Source organism: Bos javanicus, chromosome 7 (genome assembly GCF_032452875.1).
Source record: "Bos javanicus breed banteng chromosome 7, ARS-OSU_banteng_1.0, whole genome shotgun sequence".
NCBI lineage: Eukaryota > Metazoa > Chordata > Mammalia > Artiodactyla > Bovidae > Bos > Bos javanicus.
In genome coordinates, this window is record NC_083874.1 from 26,056,631 (window position 1) to 26,074,660 (window position 18,030).

At 38.6% G+C, this 18,030-nt stretch overlaps 1 protein-coding gene and 1 long non-coding RNA gene across 2 annotated transcripts in view; one reads left to right on the top strand and one right to left on the bottom strand.

Moving 5' to 3' along the window:
- Nucleotides 1-18,030, top strand: part of LOC133250984 (uncharacterized) — a 301,920-nt gene that overhangs the window by 264,917 nt on the left and 18,973 nt on the right. The window lies entirely within an intron of this gene.
- The window catches only part of PRRC1 (proline rich coiled-coil 1), a 49,313-nt gene continuing 36,421 nt past the window's right edge, over nucleotides 5,139-18,030 (bottom strand). Inside the window, exon 9 of the mRNA XM_061422906.1 lies at nucleotides 5,139-8,560. Within this exon, the coding sequence (XP_061278890.1) occupies nucleotides 8,351-8,560 (210 nt within the window). The 3' untranslated portion in view covers nucleotides 5,139-8,350. The remainder of the gene's footprint in view (nucleotides 8,561-18,030) is intronic.

Sequence of the window (18,030 nt, forward strand, 5' to 3'; positions counted from 1 at the left end):
ATGGTTCTATATAAATTGGGGGTGGGGGCTATTTGTTTTAGTTCTATGAATAAGTGCTATGGGTAATATAATTGAAATCACATTAAATCTGTACATTGCTTTGGGGACTAGGGCCATTTTGTAAGAACACTAATCCTTCCAACCCATGAGAATAGGATGTATTTCCATTATTACGTTGCTATTTCTTCTTTTAACTCTGTTAGCAGTCTCTATCTTTAAAAAAAATCTCTTATAGGCAGCAAATCATTGGATCTTTTTTTATCTTATTTTTTAATGCATTCATTTAATGCCTTTTGATCAGAGAATTTAATCCATGTATGTCTGAAGTCATTGTTGAAAGGTAAGGACTTACTTATTGTCATTTCCTTAATTTTTTATGGCTGCGGTGTAGAATCATTCCTGGTTTCTTATCCTGCTGACTTCGTTTGGTTTCTTTTGGTATCCATATGCTTGATCTCTTAATCATGTTGTTTTGCGTAATTACTGTAGGGTTTCTCCCTTTTGGTTACAATGAGACTTACATAAAATATTTTAAAATTATAACACCTTATTTGAAACTGATAACTTCAATAGCCTTCCTAAACTTGACACCTTCTCCTTCCCTGCACACTTTAGAATACTGATGTTACCAATAACACCATTATTAGTGTTATTTTATTAATAAAATATTTTATTGTTATTAATAGCCATTAATATTTTATCATATAAACAAATTATAGTAATCATTATTTGAGTTATGGATACTTTCACTATTTTTTAAACTTTTATACTAGAATTTAAGTGCATTAAGCACCACCTTTTCCATATTACAAAATCTAACTTTGACAATATACTTATCATTATTAGTTAGTTTTACACTACCTTCTTATATTAACATGTTAATTGGTGTCTATACTTCCATTCAGAGAACCCATTTCTTGTAAGCAGGTCTAGTGGTGATGAATTCCCTCCACTTATGTTTATTTGGGAAAGTCTTTTATCTTCTTCATTTATGAAAAGCAGTTTTATCAGATAAAGAATTCTGGGTTGACCAGGTTTTTGATTTCAGTATTTTGAACATAACATCCCATTCTGTCTTGACCTGAAATTTTTCTGTTGAGAAATCTGCCTGTAACCTTATGAGGATTCCCTTGTATGGGGATTCCCTTCCCTCTCTCTTACTATTCTCAAAATTTCCTTCAACTTCTAACAATTTAATGATAATGTGTCACTGTCGAGCCCTATTCAGGTTCAACCTCTTTGGGGTCCTTTGTGGCTTATGGATTTGGATGTCCATTTCTCTCCCCAGGTTTGGGAAGTTTTCAACCATTGCAACTTTAAATGTAATTCCTGTCCTTTTTCTTTTCCTTCTGAAATTGTCATAATGCAGATATTGTTTCTTTTGATGGCATCCCATAATTCCATAATTCCTGAAGGTTTTTTCATTCCATTTCCTCCCTCTGACTCAATAATTTCAGTGTCCTGTCTTCTAGATCATTGATTATTCTGCACAGCCAAGTCTGCATGTGAGCTTCTGAATTTAAATCTTCAGTTTAGTTATTGTGCTTTTCTGTTCTAAGATTTCTGGATTATTTATTTTAGTGATTTCCATTTTTTGAACTTCTCATTTGTTCAAGCTTTGTTTTCCTAACTTGGTTTAGTTGTCAATGTGTTTCTACAGTTCACTGAACTTCTTTGAGGGTTATTCGTAATTATTTGTCTGACTATTCATAATCTCCATTTCTTTATGGTTAACGTTTAGATATGTATGTTTCCTTTGGTGGTGTTATGTTTACCTCCATTTATGTGATCCTTGATTCCTTACACTGGAATCTGTGCGTTTGAGTAAGCCGTCTTCTTTTCCAGAATTTACAGGTCCACATTGGCAGAGAAAGTTAATCACTGGTCAGCTCAGTTTGAGTGTCTGGACATGTCTGCTGGTAACATCCTTGGGCAGGTGGTGCTTGCTATCAAGGTATATTTTGGGGTGAAGTCACTGCCAAGCTCTGAGGTTCAGAATGAGAATGCCACTGGCTGAAAACAGTTGGATAAAACTGCCCAAGTTAGGCTATAGGATGGGCTCTGCAGCTATCTGGATTCTCTGGTCAGGCTTACTAGGCAGTCAGGGTTGGATATATACTCAGTAAAGGTGCAGCAATGAGTTAGCTTCCTTGCTATGGCAGGACAGCAGGACAGCGCCCAGGTTGTTTTCTGGAGACCCAAATCAAGCAAGACTAAATGAATTCCCTGGTCAGGTGGGGCCAGTGGCTTTGCTTGCAGATGGGAAAAACCATGGGCTGTGTTGTGTGTCAAGTTCCACTGTAAGCATGGCTGCTGGATGGACTACAAAGCTTCCTAGTTAGGTTCCCTTTGAGTAGGCTGATGGGTGTATCTAGGAATTGGTGGTGCTTCAAATTTGTTTCCCTGTCAGGACACAGTGGGAGACCAAACCTCAAGGCCAGTAAGGCTTTTGGTTTGTGGTCATGACTCAGGTCATCCTGTGTCCCAAGTTCTCTGGCTGAACAGAATCACTTGGCTTGCTCTACACTCTAAGCTCTGCCTGCCAATCCTCTGCTCAAGTATTGCTGGGCTGTGCAGCTTCTAGGCATTCATGCCAGCCTTTCTGGTCAGGCAGGCCTTGTCTGCTGGCCTGTGGCTAAACCCCTTTGTCTGGACTGGGGCAGAGCAGGTTCCACGATTATTTAGGCTTTTCATGTGAGGACCTGAATCAGATAGACCTGCACCTGCCAAGCTCCCTCATCAGGTTGCTCCACTGACTTGGTTCTGTAGATAAGCAAAGCTGCTCTTGGCACTTGAGTACTATACGTATGAACTCCCAAGATCTGAGATCTGGTTATTGCTTCTCCCGTCTCCATCACAATCAGATTCCCAGTGGCCACGCCCTTAAGATTCTCCTGCACCCTCCAGTGGAAACCAGAGTAGCAGCTTCCGCAGAACCACCGACGATCCCGGGTGTCACTCCTAGGCTTTTTTCCTACCATCGGCTCACAGCACGGTGCTGTTCCAGCCTAGGAGAGGAGCAGAGCAGCTGGTGTGTACCATTCCTTTTTATCATCTAACGTGGTGTTTTGGTCTCTGTGGCACTGGGAAACGCTCAAGCCTCATCTCCACGACTTGGGATTCTCTTAATGGTAGCTTGTCCATGAATAATTCTTAGTTGGTCTTCTTGTGAGAGGAGGCAAAGTCAAGAACAACCTGTGTTGCCATCTTGGTAACGTGGCTCTCTGAAATATCTTAGTATATGCAGAATGAGTCAGGATTTGTATTACAGCAGTGATTCTCAAAAAGATATTTCTAAAGCAGCCGTAAGTCTTTTTATGATGTTTAATAATATATGTGGTCATTATCTTGCTTGAAAACTAGTTTAACAATAATGACATTTCTGGCATTTATCCTAAAAATGATACTCAAAGGTAAACCTAGTTTATGGTTTCCTAATTTGGGGAGTTAGAATAATCAGCTATCAGAAATATATTTTTATACCAGCAGCAAAGCCCAAAATAGCCCTCTCAAATTAAAAATAAAAGCATAGTTTTCCTTAAACATAATATTGTAAAATTAAAGTACACTAGGGCAAAGTCCTCATGCCACTATTTGAATTCAGTTAGATTCAACAAATAATTATAAGTGATTTACCCTTTAATTTCCTGAAGCAAATATTCAGGCTGTCTTGGAAGAAAATGGTTTAGCAAGTCACACATTCCATTTGACTTCTATCTCTGTAACTTTGTTGTGATGATATTGGAAAAGCAGCTTAGTATGATTCGGTTATGTCATCTATAAAAGTTAAGTGTCTACTCCATTGTCTAACTGTAGGTACTTATCTCATAAATGTTAGCTCCTCTTTTCTTTGACTGCTTTAAATCCTTAAAATGAGTTCACTTTATGTATTATTCCAAAGATTTCCTTCATCCTTAAATTATTAAATTTCCTTAATAATGACTTTGCCAATTTTGTTTGTTGCTGAATATTTTTCCCCCCTCTTCCAGTTCATTCTGAAACAAAGTATGAATTTAACAGGGCTTTTCCTGGGCTCTAAATTGCTTTTTTCTTGTCTACTGAAAACAATACTTTATTGTTATTCAGTCCCTAAGTGTGTTGGAACTCTGCCACCCCATGGACTGCAACATACCAGGCTGCACTGGAGTTTGAAAGTGAAAATCACTCAGTTGTGTCTGACTGTTTGCAACCCCATGGACTATACAGTTCTCCAGGCCAGAATACTGGAGTGTGTAGCCGTTTGCTTCTCCAGGGGATCTTCCCACCTGAGGGATTGAACCCAAGTCTCTCACATTGCAGATGGATTCTTTATCAGCTGAGCCACCAGGGAAGCCCAAGTATACTGGAGTGGGTAGCTGTTCCCTTCTCCAGGGGATCTTCCCGACTCAGGAGTTGAACTGGGGTCTCCTGCACTGCAGGATTACCAGCTGAGCTACCAGGAAAGCCCCAGAGTTTGCTTTTTGGCAAATAAACAAAGCCCTCAAATCAATATCCTATCGTTTTTTTGGCATGTACCCCCTCCCCACCAAAACAAAAGAAAAATCTCTTATCTTGGGATCACAGACTCAGAATAGAAAACAGAGTAAGAAATAAACTGTTTTTTCTTTTTTAAAAGAGGATACTCCTGGAGGTCAAGGGTAAATTAAACTCATAACCAGAGAGGGTTCCTCATGAAAACAGCCTTAACTTCTTGCCTTCTACCTCCAATGTATCCTTTTCCCCCAAATATCTTGATTTCTTTAACCTTGAAGTTAGAAACTCTGGCACACAATTGTCCCTTGAACAACATGGGTATGTACTGTGCAGGTCCACTTATACACAGTTTTTTCAATAAATATGCAGAACAGTACTACACAATCAGTGGTTGGTTGATCTCTGATGTGGAATTATGGCTATGGAGAACTAACTACAAAGTTGTATGTGGACTTGATATGGACTTGTATGTTTAGGGGTCAGCTCCCCAAAGCCTTCATTGTTCAAGGGTCAACTGTATTTGAATGTTACCGTTCCACTTGAAAGATGGGCAAAGTTGCTATTCCATAATTCTTGGCAGCCAGTAGCAAGTTGAGACAAAAAGGAAAATGGGTCTTTCTAATATAATATGAATATGATTAACATTTGAAAAATCACTTGGGATATAAATTGAGGTATTATTTATTTATGACATATTTACATATGTACAAAATTGGCTTTATCCAATACATCATCCTGCATCAGTTCAGTTCAGTTGCTCAGTCATGTCCGACTCTTTGCGACCCCATTGACTGCAGCATGCCAGGCTTCCCTGTCCATTACCAACTCCCAGCGCTTATTCTCCGTATTCTGGGAGTAAAAATCCAAGTTTCTTAATTTATGTATAACCCAACATCTTTTAGAACATAGAATGTTACCAGTTTGGCTTCACAGAACACAAATTCCTGTTTAAAAATTTTTCTAGCCAAGGAACAAAGTAAATTTCAACAGCATCTTAAACTAATTTAGCTGGCCCTGAGTGTATTAGTAATTTGCATGATTTTGAATTAATGTATATAATACACTTTCATCTGTTATCTACTTATATTTACTATCATACTACCATTTTGTCTATATCCATTCATCTCAATTTTCTACCTCATTAATCTTTGAGAGAAAGCACAAAGAAAGGGGAAGTAATAATAAAAGACTCAGAGGAGAAAACTACTGATACGGGCTCAATCTTTTCTACCCAGAATCTGGGGCCCAGCTCTAGGTTACCCGATATACTTAGTAACAAGATGCTATTAATGTGAGTAATCTGAGTAACCTTCTGTCAATTGAGGTTGATGTAAAATTACTCTTCCTGCATATTTTTTCCTATTCTCTTTCACACTTCTTAACTAAAAAGTATACAAACTTTCAAATTCAGTAAGTAGTTCTGGGAGCACTTCAAAAGAAAAAAAAAAAAACACATACACACACACACAAACATGACCAAAACAGTAGTGGCAAAGAACTGTGTTAAAGATAAGTAGTCCCAAGATGCTTGAGGGTAAAATAAAAAGAAATAGTCTCAGCTCAACTCACCCTAAAAAATGCTAGTGGGGGAGTTATAAGGAAGCAAGCAGGAATAGAACAGGACGGCTGGATGACTGGTGAAGGGAGCTGGGGCCTTAGGCTGATGAGCAGCACATCTCATGCCACAATACCAACAGTAAAAGACTGCCTGGCCCAGGATGCGGTGGTGTGTGAGAGATTACTTTTCTTGTACCTTGTATGATATGACAAGGAAATCCAAGCATGAAAAAATAAACAAGAAGCTGGGAACGTTGACTATGTGGAATCAGTCATGAGCATCAACCTTTCAAAGGTAACTCTGGGCCAAAAAAGGAATAAGAGGCCAGAATGAGATCATGTATTCATCTTTTCCATCTGCCCTTCCCTAGTCCTTACCCACTCACAAAGAGCAGAAGGTGCAAATTACCATCTACAGGAAAATCAGCTGCACCCAAATCATAGGATAACTCTCATTGCTATCTGATGACCTGAAGACTGTCCTCTAATGGGATGTCAATGTTAAGTTATTTTATGAAGACAATCCCCCAAAAACATCAATTAAGATACCTGAGATTTGGTAAAATCAAAAGAAAACTTGGATTATTTTTAGGATCTGTAAAATCTCCCTATAATAGAAGGGAGAAAAGCAGAAATATGAAGTATGGGCATATGTTCCTGCACGCCTAACAGTGATGTGTTGTTAGTCTCACACCATGATAACGGGCAGCTTTTTAAAATAAAAGAAATGTTAGAGAAAAGGTTTCCCTTAATCATGGAAGATGGAGAAAACACAGATGAAGTGTTCCATAAATACCAATAAAAAGGGAAAGTAAGTATTATGTTATAGCAACTGACCACATCTGTCTTCTCTCTCTCATTTTTAATGACACAGATATCTGAATTGCACTCAACGGTCATTATACAGGGTATGGGAATTAACACATAACATAGGTAGAAAATTAATATGTAATCTTATCACCCTCAGGTTAAAACAATAGAAGTCAAATAAGTACTTTTGAAATGATATTAAAACAAAGCAAACAGGACACATAACAACAGTACAGGATAATAGCTTCAACACCTTAAAAGATTTTATAAGATTGTGCTATTTTTTTTTTTACCTCTAAAGAATTATATAGAAGAGTAAATAAAAATTAAATTACATTTATATAAGAAACAATCTTCAAAAGTTATTTAAACTTTCATATATAGAGTTCAAAAGTATATGACAAAGTATTTATTTTTGATTTGTATAAATCCAAAATTGGTAAAATATATTATTTGGGGGGAAAAAGAAGCTTTCGTTAAATACAAACATAATGCACTGAATAAACCAGGTTCACTATAAAATTGTTTCTTTGAAAACTTGCATAAAAAGTAAAGGCAGAAGGGCACAAAGTTAGAAAAGCAGTGTTTAAGGCAAACTAAATAAGAAGTATCCTTAAAGTAAGTCATATAATCTCATAAACAATAATTTCCTCTCAAAAATTTATCCATTACAGCTGGAGAAATAAGTTAAAGCAGAAATAATGGCTGCTGTCAAGAGTTTACTTAGAAGTGCTGAATGGTATTATTTCAAAAATACCTAATGCTTCTAATTTAAATAGACTGGAATCATTTGCCACTTAGTTGTCACAGAGCAATGAAAAATAAAATATATCATCCCAATGTTTATCATACAGTATGAATGTGAAATGCTGAAACTTACTTGGAAAAAAAAAAAAAAAGGATTTTTCAGACCATATGTGTATAATATGATAACCAAAAGGAAAATGATCAATTCTGCTATTCTGGCCGATGTTAAAAATATGCATAGAAAAGTGCACCATCTCCCTACAAGTAGGTGTCTTACAGTCTGTTGGTGAGCCCACAGCTTAGCCTCAGATATGATCACATGCATACACAAAAAGCTTCAAAGACTGGCAGGGAAGATATTAATCATGAATTAAAAGAAACAATGCCTTTAAACAATATTCAGTAAACATGTTCTTTAGTCAACTATTTCTTAAAAAACAAAATAATAATCAAGTACATATCATTAAGTTAAATACCTCAGCACATGAATTTGCACCTTATAAATCTGGTATATCAAACTGTCCTATAAAAATATTTATGCATTTTTTGAGAACTATGGTACGTAAAATTATATAATCATAAAAAGGACCTGTTTCTTTTCATCTACTGGAATGATACCACACCTTTCTAGAAAAGAAAAACTGCAGCCTACAGGAAATGATCAGAACAGTTGGACTGACTAAAGTTGTCCAGTTTAAGGGTCTGTCTCTTCTCTACCAGTAGCTCCAAGTGAGCAAGTGTCAGTAGCCTGGGGCCAGGCTTCTCACACGGTCCTGGGGGGCAGGCGCTGTTTATACATGCCTGCTATCGCTTTGGCCGCACTGTAGATCATCTGCCGACGAGACATGCCAGTGAAAGCCATATGCCAATCAGTCCGGCTGACATTGAGTAAACTCTTCTCCAGGACTTCACCCACTGTCACCAAAAGGCCAGACCACCTCAGACTGTAGTCCTGGGGAGTCAGACTTTGAGCCTCAGGAAAAAAGAAATTGAGAGTATTTTTTAATACATTAAAAATAAAATCACTGGAACTAGGTATAAGTGACATTTCAAAGTCCCTCAAGTTACTTTTAGTAGAGATTATGACAAACCATGAGAAACACAGCTATGCTGCCAAATGTATGAAATTATAAGGTGGCAAAAAAAAAAAAAGTTGCATGCATGTACTTGATTTAAAACGTCCACACTGACACACTAAACTCGTGGTTAACATACAATCTAAATCTTTTTTAAACTTTTAAAAGATATTTCTTTTGCGCTGTGCTGGGTCTTCACTGGTGCGGAGGCTTTTCTGTGGTTGCATGTGCAGGCTTCTCTCTGCAGTGACTTCTCTTGTTGGGGAGCACGGGCTCTGGGGTGCGCAGGCTTCAGTAGCTGTGGCACATTTGCAGTTCCCGGGCTCTAGAGCACAGGCTCAATAGTTGTGGTGCCTGTTGACCATCTGTACGTCTTCTTTGGAGAAATGTCTATTTAGGTCGTCTGTCCCTTTTTGATTGGGTTGTTTTGATACTGAGCTTCAAGAGCTGTTTGTTTATTTTAGAGATTAATCCCTTGTCAGTCAGTTTGTCATTTGTAAATATTTTCTCCTATTCTGAGGATTGTTTTTTCATCCTATTTATGATTTCCTTTGCAGTGCAAAAGCTTTTAAGTTTCATTAGGTCCCATTTATGTTCATTTTTGTTTTCATTACTCTAGAAGGTGGATCCAAAAAGATACTGCTGCAATTTATGTCAAAGACTCTTCTGCCTATGTTTTCCTCTAAAAGTTTTATAGTGTCCAGTCTCACATTTAGGTCTTTAATCCATTTTGAGCTGACTTTTGTATACAGTGTTAGGGCGTATTCTAACTTCATTCTTTCACATGCCATTGTCCAGTTTTCCCACCACCACTTTCTGAAGAGACTGTCTTTTCTCCATTGTATATTCTTGCCCCCTTTGTCATAGCTTAGGTAACCATAGGGGTGTGTGTCTATCTCTGGACCGTCTATCCTGTTCCACTGACCTATGTGTCTGTTTTTGTGCCAATACCATACTGTTTTGATTACTATGAAGTCAGGGAGCCCAATTCCTCCAGTTGATTTTATTTTCTCAAGATTGCTTTGGCTATTTGTGGTCTTTTGTGTTTCCACACAAATTGTAGAATTCTTTGTTCTAATTCTGTGAATAAATGCCATTGATAATCTGGTATGTATTGCACTGAATCTGTAGATTGTTTTGGGTACTACAGCCATCTTCACAACATTGATTCTTCCCATCTAAGAACATGGTGTATCTCTGCATCTGTTTGTGTCGTCTTTGAGAACTGTTAAGATTGATTGAAGAACAGAGTGTAAGTCTTCTGTCTCCTTAGGCAGGTTTATTCCTAGGTATTCTTTTTGATTTGATGGTAACTGGGATTGTTTCCTTGATTTCTCTGATATTTCATTGCTAATGTATAGGAATGCAACAGATTTCTATGTATTAATTCTGTATCCTATATTTTGACTGAATTCACGGATAAGCTCTAGTAGTTTTCTGATAGCATATTTAGGATATTCTATATATAATATCATGTCATCTGCAAACTGACAGTTTTACTCTTTTCCAATTTGGATTTCTTTTCTTTCATCTTCTCTGGTTTCGGTGGCTAGGAATTCCAAAATGTGGTTGACTAAAAGTGCTGAGTGGACACACTTGTCTCGTTCCTGACTTTAGAGGAAATGCTTTCCATTTTTCACCACTGAGAATGACTGCTGTGGGCTTATCGTATATGGCCTTCATTATGTTGGTGTAGGTGCTCTCTGTGCTCACTTTCTGGAGAGTTTCTATCATAAATGGGTGTTGAACTTTGTCAAAAGCTTTTTCTGCATCTACTGACACGATCGTATGGTTTTTATTCTTCAATTTGTTAATACAGTGTATCACATTGGTTAATTTGCAGATATTGAAGAATTCTTGCATCCCTGGGATAAATCCCACTGGATCATGGTCTATGATCCTGTTAAGGTATTGCTGGATTCAGTTTGCTAGTATTTTGTCAAGGAGTTTTGTGTGTATGTTCATCAGTGATACTGGTTTGTAATTTTCATTTTTTCTGATATTTTTGTCTGGTTTTGGTATCAGGGTAATGGGCTTGCAGAACATGCCTGAGTGTTCCTTCCCCTGGGATTTTTTGGAAGATTTTAAGAAAGATGAGTGATAACTCTTCTCTAAATGTTTGATAGAATTTGCCTGTGAAGCCATCTGGTTCTGGAGTTGTTTTTTTATTATTATTATATTATTGACAGATTTAAAATCATAGTTTCAATTTTAGTACTTGTGACTGAACTGTTCATATCTTCTACTTCTTCCTGGTTCAGTCTATAAAGGTTGTACCTTTCTAAGAATTTGTCTGCTTCTTCTAGGTTATCCATTTTATTGGCATACAGTGGCTTATAGCAGTCTCTTATGATCTTTTTATTTCTGCTGTGTCAGTTGTAAACTTCCCCTTTTTCATTTATAATTTTATGGATTTAAGTCCTTTTTCTTGATGGCTAAAGCTTTGTCAATTTTGTTTATCTTTTCAAAGAACTGGCTTTTAGTTTCATTGATCTTTCCTATTGCTTTGTCTCTATTTCATTTATTTCTGCTCTGATCTTTATGATTTCTTTTGTCTGCTAACTTTGTGTTTTGTTTCTCCTTCTTTATCTAGTCCCTTTAGATGTAAGGTTAGTTATTTATTTGAGGTTTTTCTTATTTCTTGAGGTAAGACTGTATTGCTATAAGCTTCTTAGAACTATTTTTGCTGAATCCCACAGGTTTTGGATTGTGGTTTTGCTGTCATTTCTCTAGTACTTTTTGATTTCCTCAGTGATACACTGGTTATTTAGTAACACTGTTAAGCCTCCTGTGTTTGTGCTTTTTTATAGTTTTTTCCCCCTGTAACTAATTTCTAACCTCATAGTGTTGTGATTAGAAAAGATGCTTGCTATGGTTTCAATTTCCTTAAATTTACAGATGCTTGATTTGTGACCCAAGATGTGATCTATCCTGGAGAAATGTCCCGTTTGTACTTTGAGAGGAAAGTGTATTCTGCTGCTTTCAGATGGAATGTCCTATAAATATCAATTAAGTTTATCTGGTCTAATGGGTCAATTAAGGCATGTGTTTATTAATTTTCTGTCTGGATAATCCGACCAGTAGTGTAAGTGGGTTGTTAAAAATCCCCACTATTATTTTTTTCAATTTCTCTTTCTATAGCTGTTAACATTTACATTATATGTTGAGGTGCTCCTATGCTATGTGTATATATGTTTACAACTCTTACATCTTTTTCTTGGACCGATCCCTTGACCAGTATATAGCCTCCTTCCTTGTCTCTTGTAACAGTTTTTATTTTAAAGTCTATTGTACCTGATAGGAGTACTGCTACTCCAGCTTTCTTTTGATTTCCAAGCATGGTTGTTACTTCCAGCAAATTCCAACTAATGAAATCCTTTTTCTCCCTTAATCTGTTCATATATTCACCTCTGTAAATCGATTCACTGGTGTTTGAACCAATTGGCCAATTTGGAACAAATCCTTGTCAGAATATAATGTTTGGGATTCTGTGACTTATAATTTAAGAAATGCATATTTGGTCTTTGTCCCCAGTTTCTGACAACAAGCTGCCTTGGACTTTCTAAGCAATAAGGGCCATACAAGGCCATATCTTTTGTTGTGTTGAGGGGACATTTGAAAAGCTCTCAGGTAACTTAAGGACAGAAGTTTGTAGCCAAGGGAATCAACCCTGTGACAAGAGTTGGAATTTTTGTTCCTGTTCACCACCTGCATCCCACCCAACCTCTGGGGAGGGGACAGAGGCTTGATGTTCAATCGGTTATACTGTGTAATAAAGCCTCCATAAAAACTCAAAAGCAGAGGATTTGCTGATTCCAGGTTGGTGAACATGTGAAGATTTGAAAAGAATGGGGCTCAGAGATGGCAGAGGAACTGTATGTCTTTACCCCATACCTTGTCCTATCCATCTCTTCCATCTGGCTGTTCCTGAGTTATATTCTTTTTAAGAAATTGGTGATTTAGTGAGTAAATGGACTTCCTAAGGAGGAGGTCACTGCAACCCCCAGTCTATATATAGTATGCCAGTGAGAATTCCAGGTGATAGCTGAGGCTTGCTATTGGCATCTGGGAACTGGGGACAGTCTTGTGAGACAGAACCCTCAGCTTCTGGCGCTATCTCTTGGTAGACAGTGTCAATACTGAATTATAGTACAGACAGCTATGTCCTAGAATGGCTTGGTAGTGTGGGGGAAAAAATCCTCCCAAACATTAGAACTGGATTTAAAACCTACATAACTGGTATCAGAAGTAATATTTTCAAGCATGATCCTGGCTCACAGAACTGTGTGGTTTGAGAAGGAAGGATGCAAGAGCGGGGGATGAGGAACATGATTTCTGGGTGGTATGGAGCAGCAGCTGTGCAGCAGTCAATTATTCAAGGTAAAAAAGTTGATAATGGAGTGTAGAGATGCATCCAACTCCTGGGGAGCTGGCTCACTGAATGCATAAAGAAACGAGAACTAATTTTTTAAAAAAGGTAACTATTCAATCCTTGGTTTCTATTATGTACAACAGCTAAACTAAAAGAAAAAAATGCTGGTTTGGGCCTTGGAAAACAGACCAAGCTCAGATTTGGATTAGTCTGAGCTTTGGTCACTTGTCTAAAAGTCATCTCCTCCCCAGGGAAAAGTTGCACGGGGACAACAGAAAGATCTCTAAGACCTCTGGTCACTAAAAAGATAGTCACTATGGAGGCGGGTCAAAATTAGGAAACTCGTGAAATCAGGGGTACAGTGTGGAGGAGCCAGCTCATTTTGTGGATTCAGTAATAGTTAACCTTTGCTAAAACAGATCATGAAAATAACTAATTCAGGAGCTAGTCTGGTTTTTAATGCTGCAGAACAGAATAGAATGTTTGCATTGATGCAGGACCCACAGTTTGTTGTGGAACCATTAGAGACAATTATGTATGATCCAGACACACAGGAGACTACTTCTGAAGGAAAAGCCAGTCGGGTCAACTAGATAAAAGCACTGTAAGGTTTATTTACCCTGGGAGGGGTCTGTCCATCATGCCATTATAAAAGTCAAGCAGAACACCCAATGAAGCAGCCAGTATACCTCCTATGCAGGCCATGTGCGACCAGCTCTGTGATGACCGAGCTATTCACCTGCTCAATATACCTGTTACTCAGGTCATGGTGGCACATCCCTGGTGGCAAAGATGGTAAAGAATCTGCTTACAATGCAGGAGACCCGGGTTCGATAATCCCTGGGTCAGGAATGGCACCACTCCAGTATTCTTGCCTGGAGAATTTCATGGACAGAGGAGCCTGGTGGGCCATAGTCACTGGGGTTGCAAAGAGTCAGACACAATTGAGTGACTAACACTTTCACTTTCGTAATGAGCTAAATCGTGCAGGATAACTAAGTAGGAAATCAGTATGTACAAGAGTGGAGAACAGAAGTTTTCAGGACTTGACACAGGAGTCCCTTGAGCTGTGTTACCAAAGTCCACTGGTGAAGGTCTGAAATGTGCTACAATTAGACTGAAAAAAATGTAATTGTTGACGGGATTATGAAGTTGAATATTTAAGCAGGTATAACAAAGTTGTGTCTCTTTTACACAGCTGGACAGATATCATGTCTGGCTGGGGAACATGTCCCCTGTCTAGAATTACAAAACCAAACCTGTTGATGAAGTCTCAGTGGGCAGTACAGTGAGGAATGTAAGTGATGATGGAATCACAATATGTGTAAGTTTGTAGAATTGGTGTTTGAGCAGGTTTTGATAAGTGACTGTGTTTTGTCTCTTTTTAACCTGATTGTACTTTGAGGATGGAGATTCTGTCTCACTGGAGAATGGTTCCTCTCTAGCTATGGTTGTAAAACAGAAGGGATGGAAAGCCACGCTTCCAGCATTTTTAACTGAACATGCTATTCGGAACCAGTGATACTGTCTGAGCCCACAGCATAGAATAGAAGCTGCAGTGCTGGCAGGGACAAAATTCTCTGTGCCATAGCACTGTGTGAAGGGCAGACTGAGGCTTATGGCAAAAATCTGAGTGCCTCCCAGCAAGTCTTGGACTTCAAACGAGGGAGTTTCTACTTAAAGGGTGTTTACTGCTAGTCTAGGACATTATTAATTAAAGCTACTCATATAACTAAAGGACATAAAATGATCTTGAAATCTGAAACACCCATAACATCTGGGATGATGGAGAAACACCCAAATAGGGAAGGCAGTGCCTAGAAGTGTTCCGTAATAACATGGAAATGGCTTATAAAAAATCATGCTCTCTGGGGAATCTTAGGAGGAAACACCTCACAGTTCCCGTGTTGCTCTTCCTCTAGGACAGACTTTGGAATCAACAGAGGACCTGCTGGAACCAACTGCCCAGGTAGACAGCACGCAATGAACAGCTCTGAAGTGAACAACCAAGAGCTACTGGGATTATGGGTAGTAGTTCCAGGGTGAATAGATAACATACTATTTGGAAGTCCACCACTCTGACTGAGGAAGTTAAAAATAAATCAGTTGGCTCATTAAGGTTGAAATGCATGCTGTTTTCCCAGCACTGATGAAAGAACTGAATGGTGATAAACATCCTGTATCTTTAACTTTTACTGACTCATGGGCAGTGGCCATTGGCCTGGCCATATGGTTAAGCAGGAGGGCAGTGGCAACCTGGCCTATAAAAGGGATGTCCATATGGGACACACAGCCCTGTGGGAATTAGAGGGATGCATTAAAGTAGGACACGTTGATGCCCATCAGAACTCCTTTCCAGGCTTGGAAGGTGAATGGAATCACAGGCAGATATCCCCCTGTGCTCTCCTGAGACAGCCACCCGCATCTAAGAAGCTAAGTGGATATGGGGTTAGTGCAGCAATGTGAGACTGGCTTACCCTAGACACACTCTTCTTGTACACTCTGATGCACAAAATGCCAGTAAGAACTGTTCTGTCTGCCAGCAAAAAAAAGGCAGAGACTGCAGATGGCTGTGTGGCAGATTCCCAGTTGTGACGGCCCTGAACATATCTGGCAAGCTATCGGGTAGCCCTGGGTGACTTTGCTGACTCGGGGCCAGGCTTTTCTTACCCAGTGGTAGAGGCAAGTGCTCAGAGTGTTGTAAGAGAACTGGAACAGAAGACAGGGCACCAATTTGGATGGCTGAGCTCCATTTCTTCAGAGTAAGGAACATACTTTTACAGCCCATAATGTCCAGTGGGTAAAGGCAGCCCCTCAGAGAGAGTCTGATAGAGAATTGAACAGGTAACCAAAACCGTGGTTGTCTAAATGGGGAGAGAAAGGTGTGAGAGGCTGGCCTGCAGGACAAGAAGAGCTAGAGGAGGGTCTGCACAGGGTAGAGTCCAGCGTTGTTCTGGGAGGGAGGAAGTGGCAGAGGGTGCTAGTGTGATTAGGCAGTTCTCACCAAGGACAGAGGACACTGGGATAAGAGCTTTTTTTTCTTTCTCAGATCACCTCAACCTTTTTCTCCCTCTGAGGTAGCAGTCAGATGACCGAAGTGGCAAGTGCAAGAAACAGAGATGATTTCTAAGCCAGAAACTGTAAATATGTGTCTTAATCTTTGTTACAATTCCTAAGGGCCTGAGATGACCTTCACTCCATGGAGCAAAACTGTGGCTCACAGTGATTGCCACTATATGGCCTGGTGGTAAAGACAGCCACCCACTCTGCACCCTTGTAACCTTACCTTGTTTGAGAAGTGGATGAGGGGGAGGCACTTGCCAGACTAAGTACTGCTGTCTGTAATCTAGACTGGCACAGGGGCTGAACCTAAGTCACTTCGAAAGGTAGAAAAATTTGAGTATGAATGAAGGAAAAAAGGGGGAAAAAAAAAAGACTCAGAGCAAAACATGATACTGTCTGTTGCTCCATTATACCACATGCCTGAAAGGGTGAAGCCATACCTTACTTCTGAAAGCACTCCTGCTTGCTTTCTAATTGAGGTGTTGTTGATTTGCAATGCTGTATTAGTTTCAGATATATAGCGAACTAGTCCAATTATACGTATGTATGTATATATCTGTTATATTCCAGATTCGTTTTCACTATAGGTTACTACAAGATACTGAGTGGTTTCCTGTACTATACAGTCTATGTTGTTATCTATTTTATACATAGTCGTGTACAGCTATTCACCCCAAACTCATCTATCCCTCCCCCCAACTCCTTCCCCTTTGGCAACCATAAGTTTATTTTTCATGTTTGTGAGTCTATTTCTGTTTTCTAAATAAGTTCATTTATATCTTTTTCTTTCTTTTTTTTTAACATGTAAGTGAGATCATATGATACCACTTATGAGAATCTGATTTCCTTCCTTCCTCAGTCAGAAGTTCATGTAGCAATCTGGACTTATACTGACCCCTTAATCTGTGGGATCCAACACTCTTTATAGGTAGAAAGTGTCAGAACTGGGTTGAATTATAGGATATCCAGCAGGTATTGGATAACAGATTGGAGGTGTGGGAAGAACTACCTCATCTCCTCACACACACACAGAGGAATTGGTTTCAGAACCCTTTTTACTGTTCTATTTCTAAATTTTACTAATTTACCAATTAGTTCTTAAGTGATACTGTATTACTGTTTTAGGTTAGGTTACAAGCCAGACTCACAGAATAAAATGGAAAACTTCTACATCTATGCATTAGACACATCAGTCATCTATTCTCTGAATATCCTTTACACCTCGTTATAACACCACTGTGCGTGTGTGTGCGCTAAGTTGCTTCAGTCGTGTCTGACTCTGTGACATGCCATAAACCGTAGCCTGCTAGGCTAATCTTAGAACTCAATTTTGGGGGAGCTAGGTAAAATTCTTGCATTAAAAGGCTTTACTAAGATAGTTAAGTTAAATCACATCAAACTGCCAAAATGTGGCTGTTTTTTTAACTTCAAAAGGCAATTCTGTATGGTTCAACCTAATGGTTATAAACTGCCATTGTTAATTCAAGAATATTTTCCTAGAAAATTAACAACAGTATGTAATTTTTCTGAATTAGTGGTATAGCAGTAGGCATAGCATTTGTTTACAATCTTTTAACCACCCTCATACTGGAGTGAATTTAACATTACTGTGTATATAAAAATGCTTTCTTCAACTTCTGAAAAGAAACTGTGGTAAAAATTATGATATCAGTGGTATGGTATTGTGGAATCAAAACTTTAAGCATCAATTCTTATTCTCCATCTAAAATGTAAACCCCTAAGAAGGTCACAGGTTGCTTTAAGAGGCTTCATAAACACATAAGCCAAATTTATATGTGAGTGCATACATCATACATACTTTCTCTTGGGGGAGAATCCCAAGAGAATTCTCAAAAACCTAAGGTCCCAAATAACTTTTGAGAGTTTTGAAATGATATTTATGAGTATAGAGAGTCCAATGTAAATAAACTC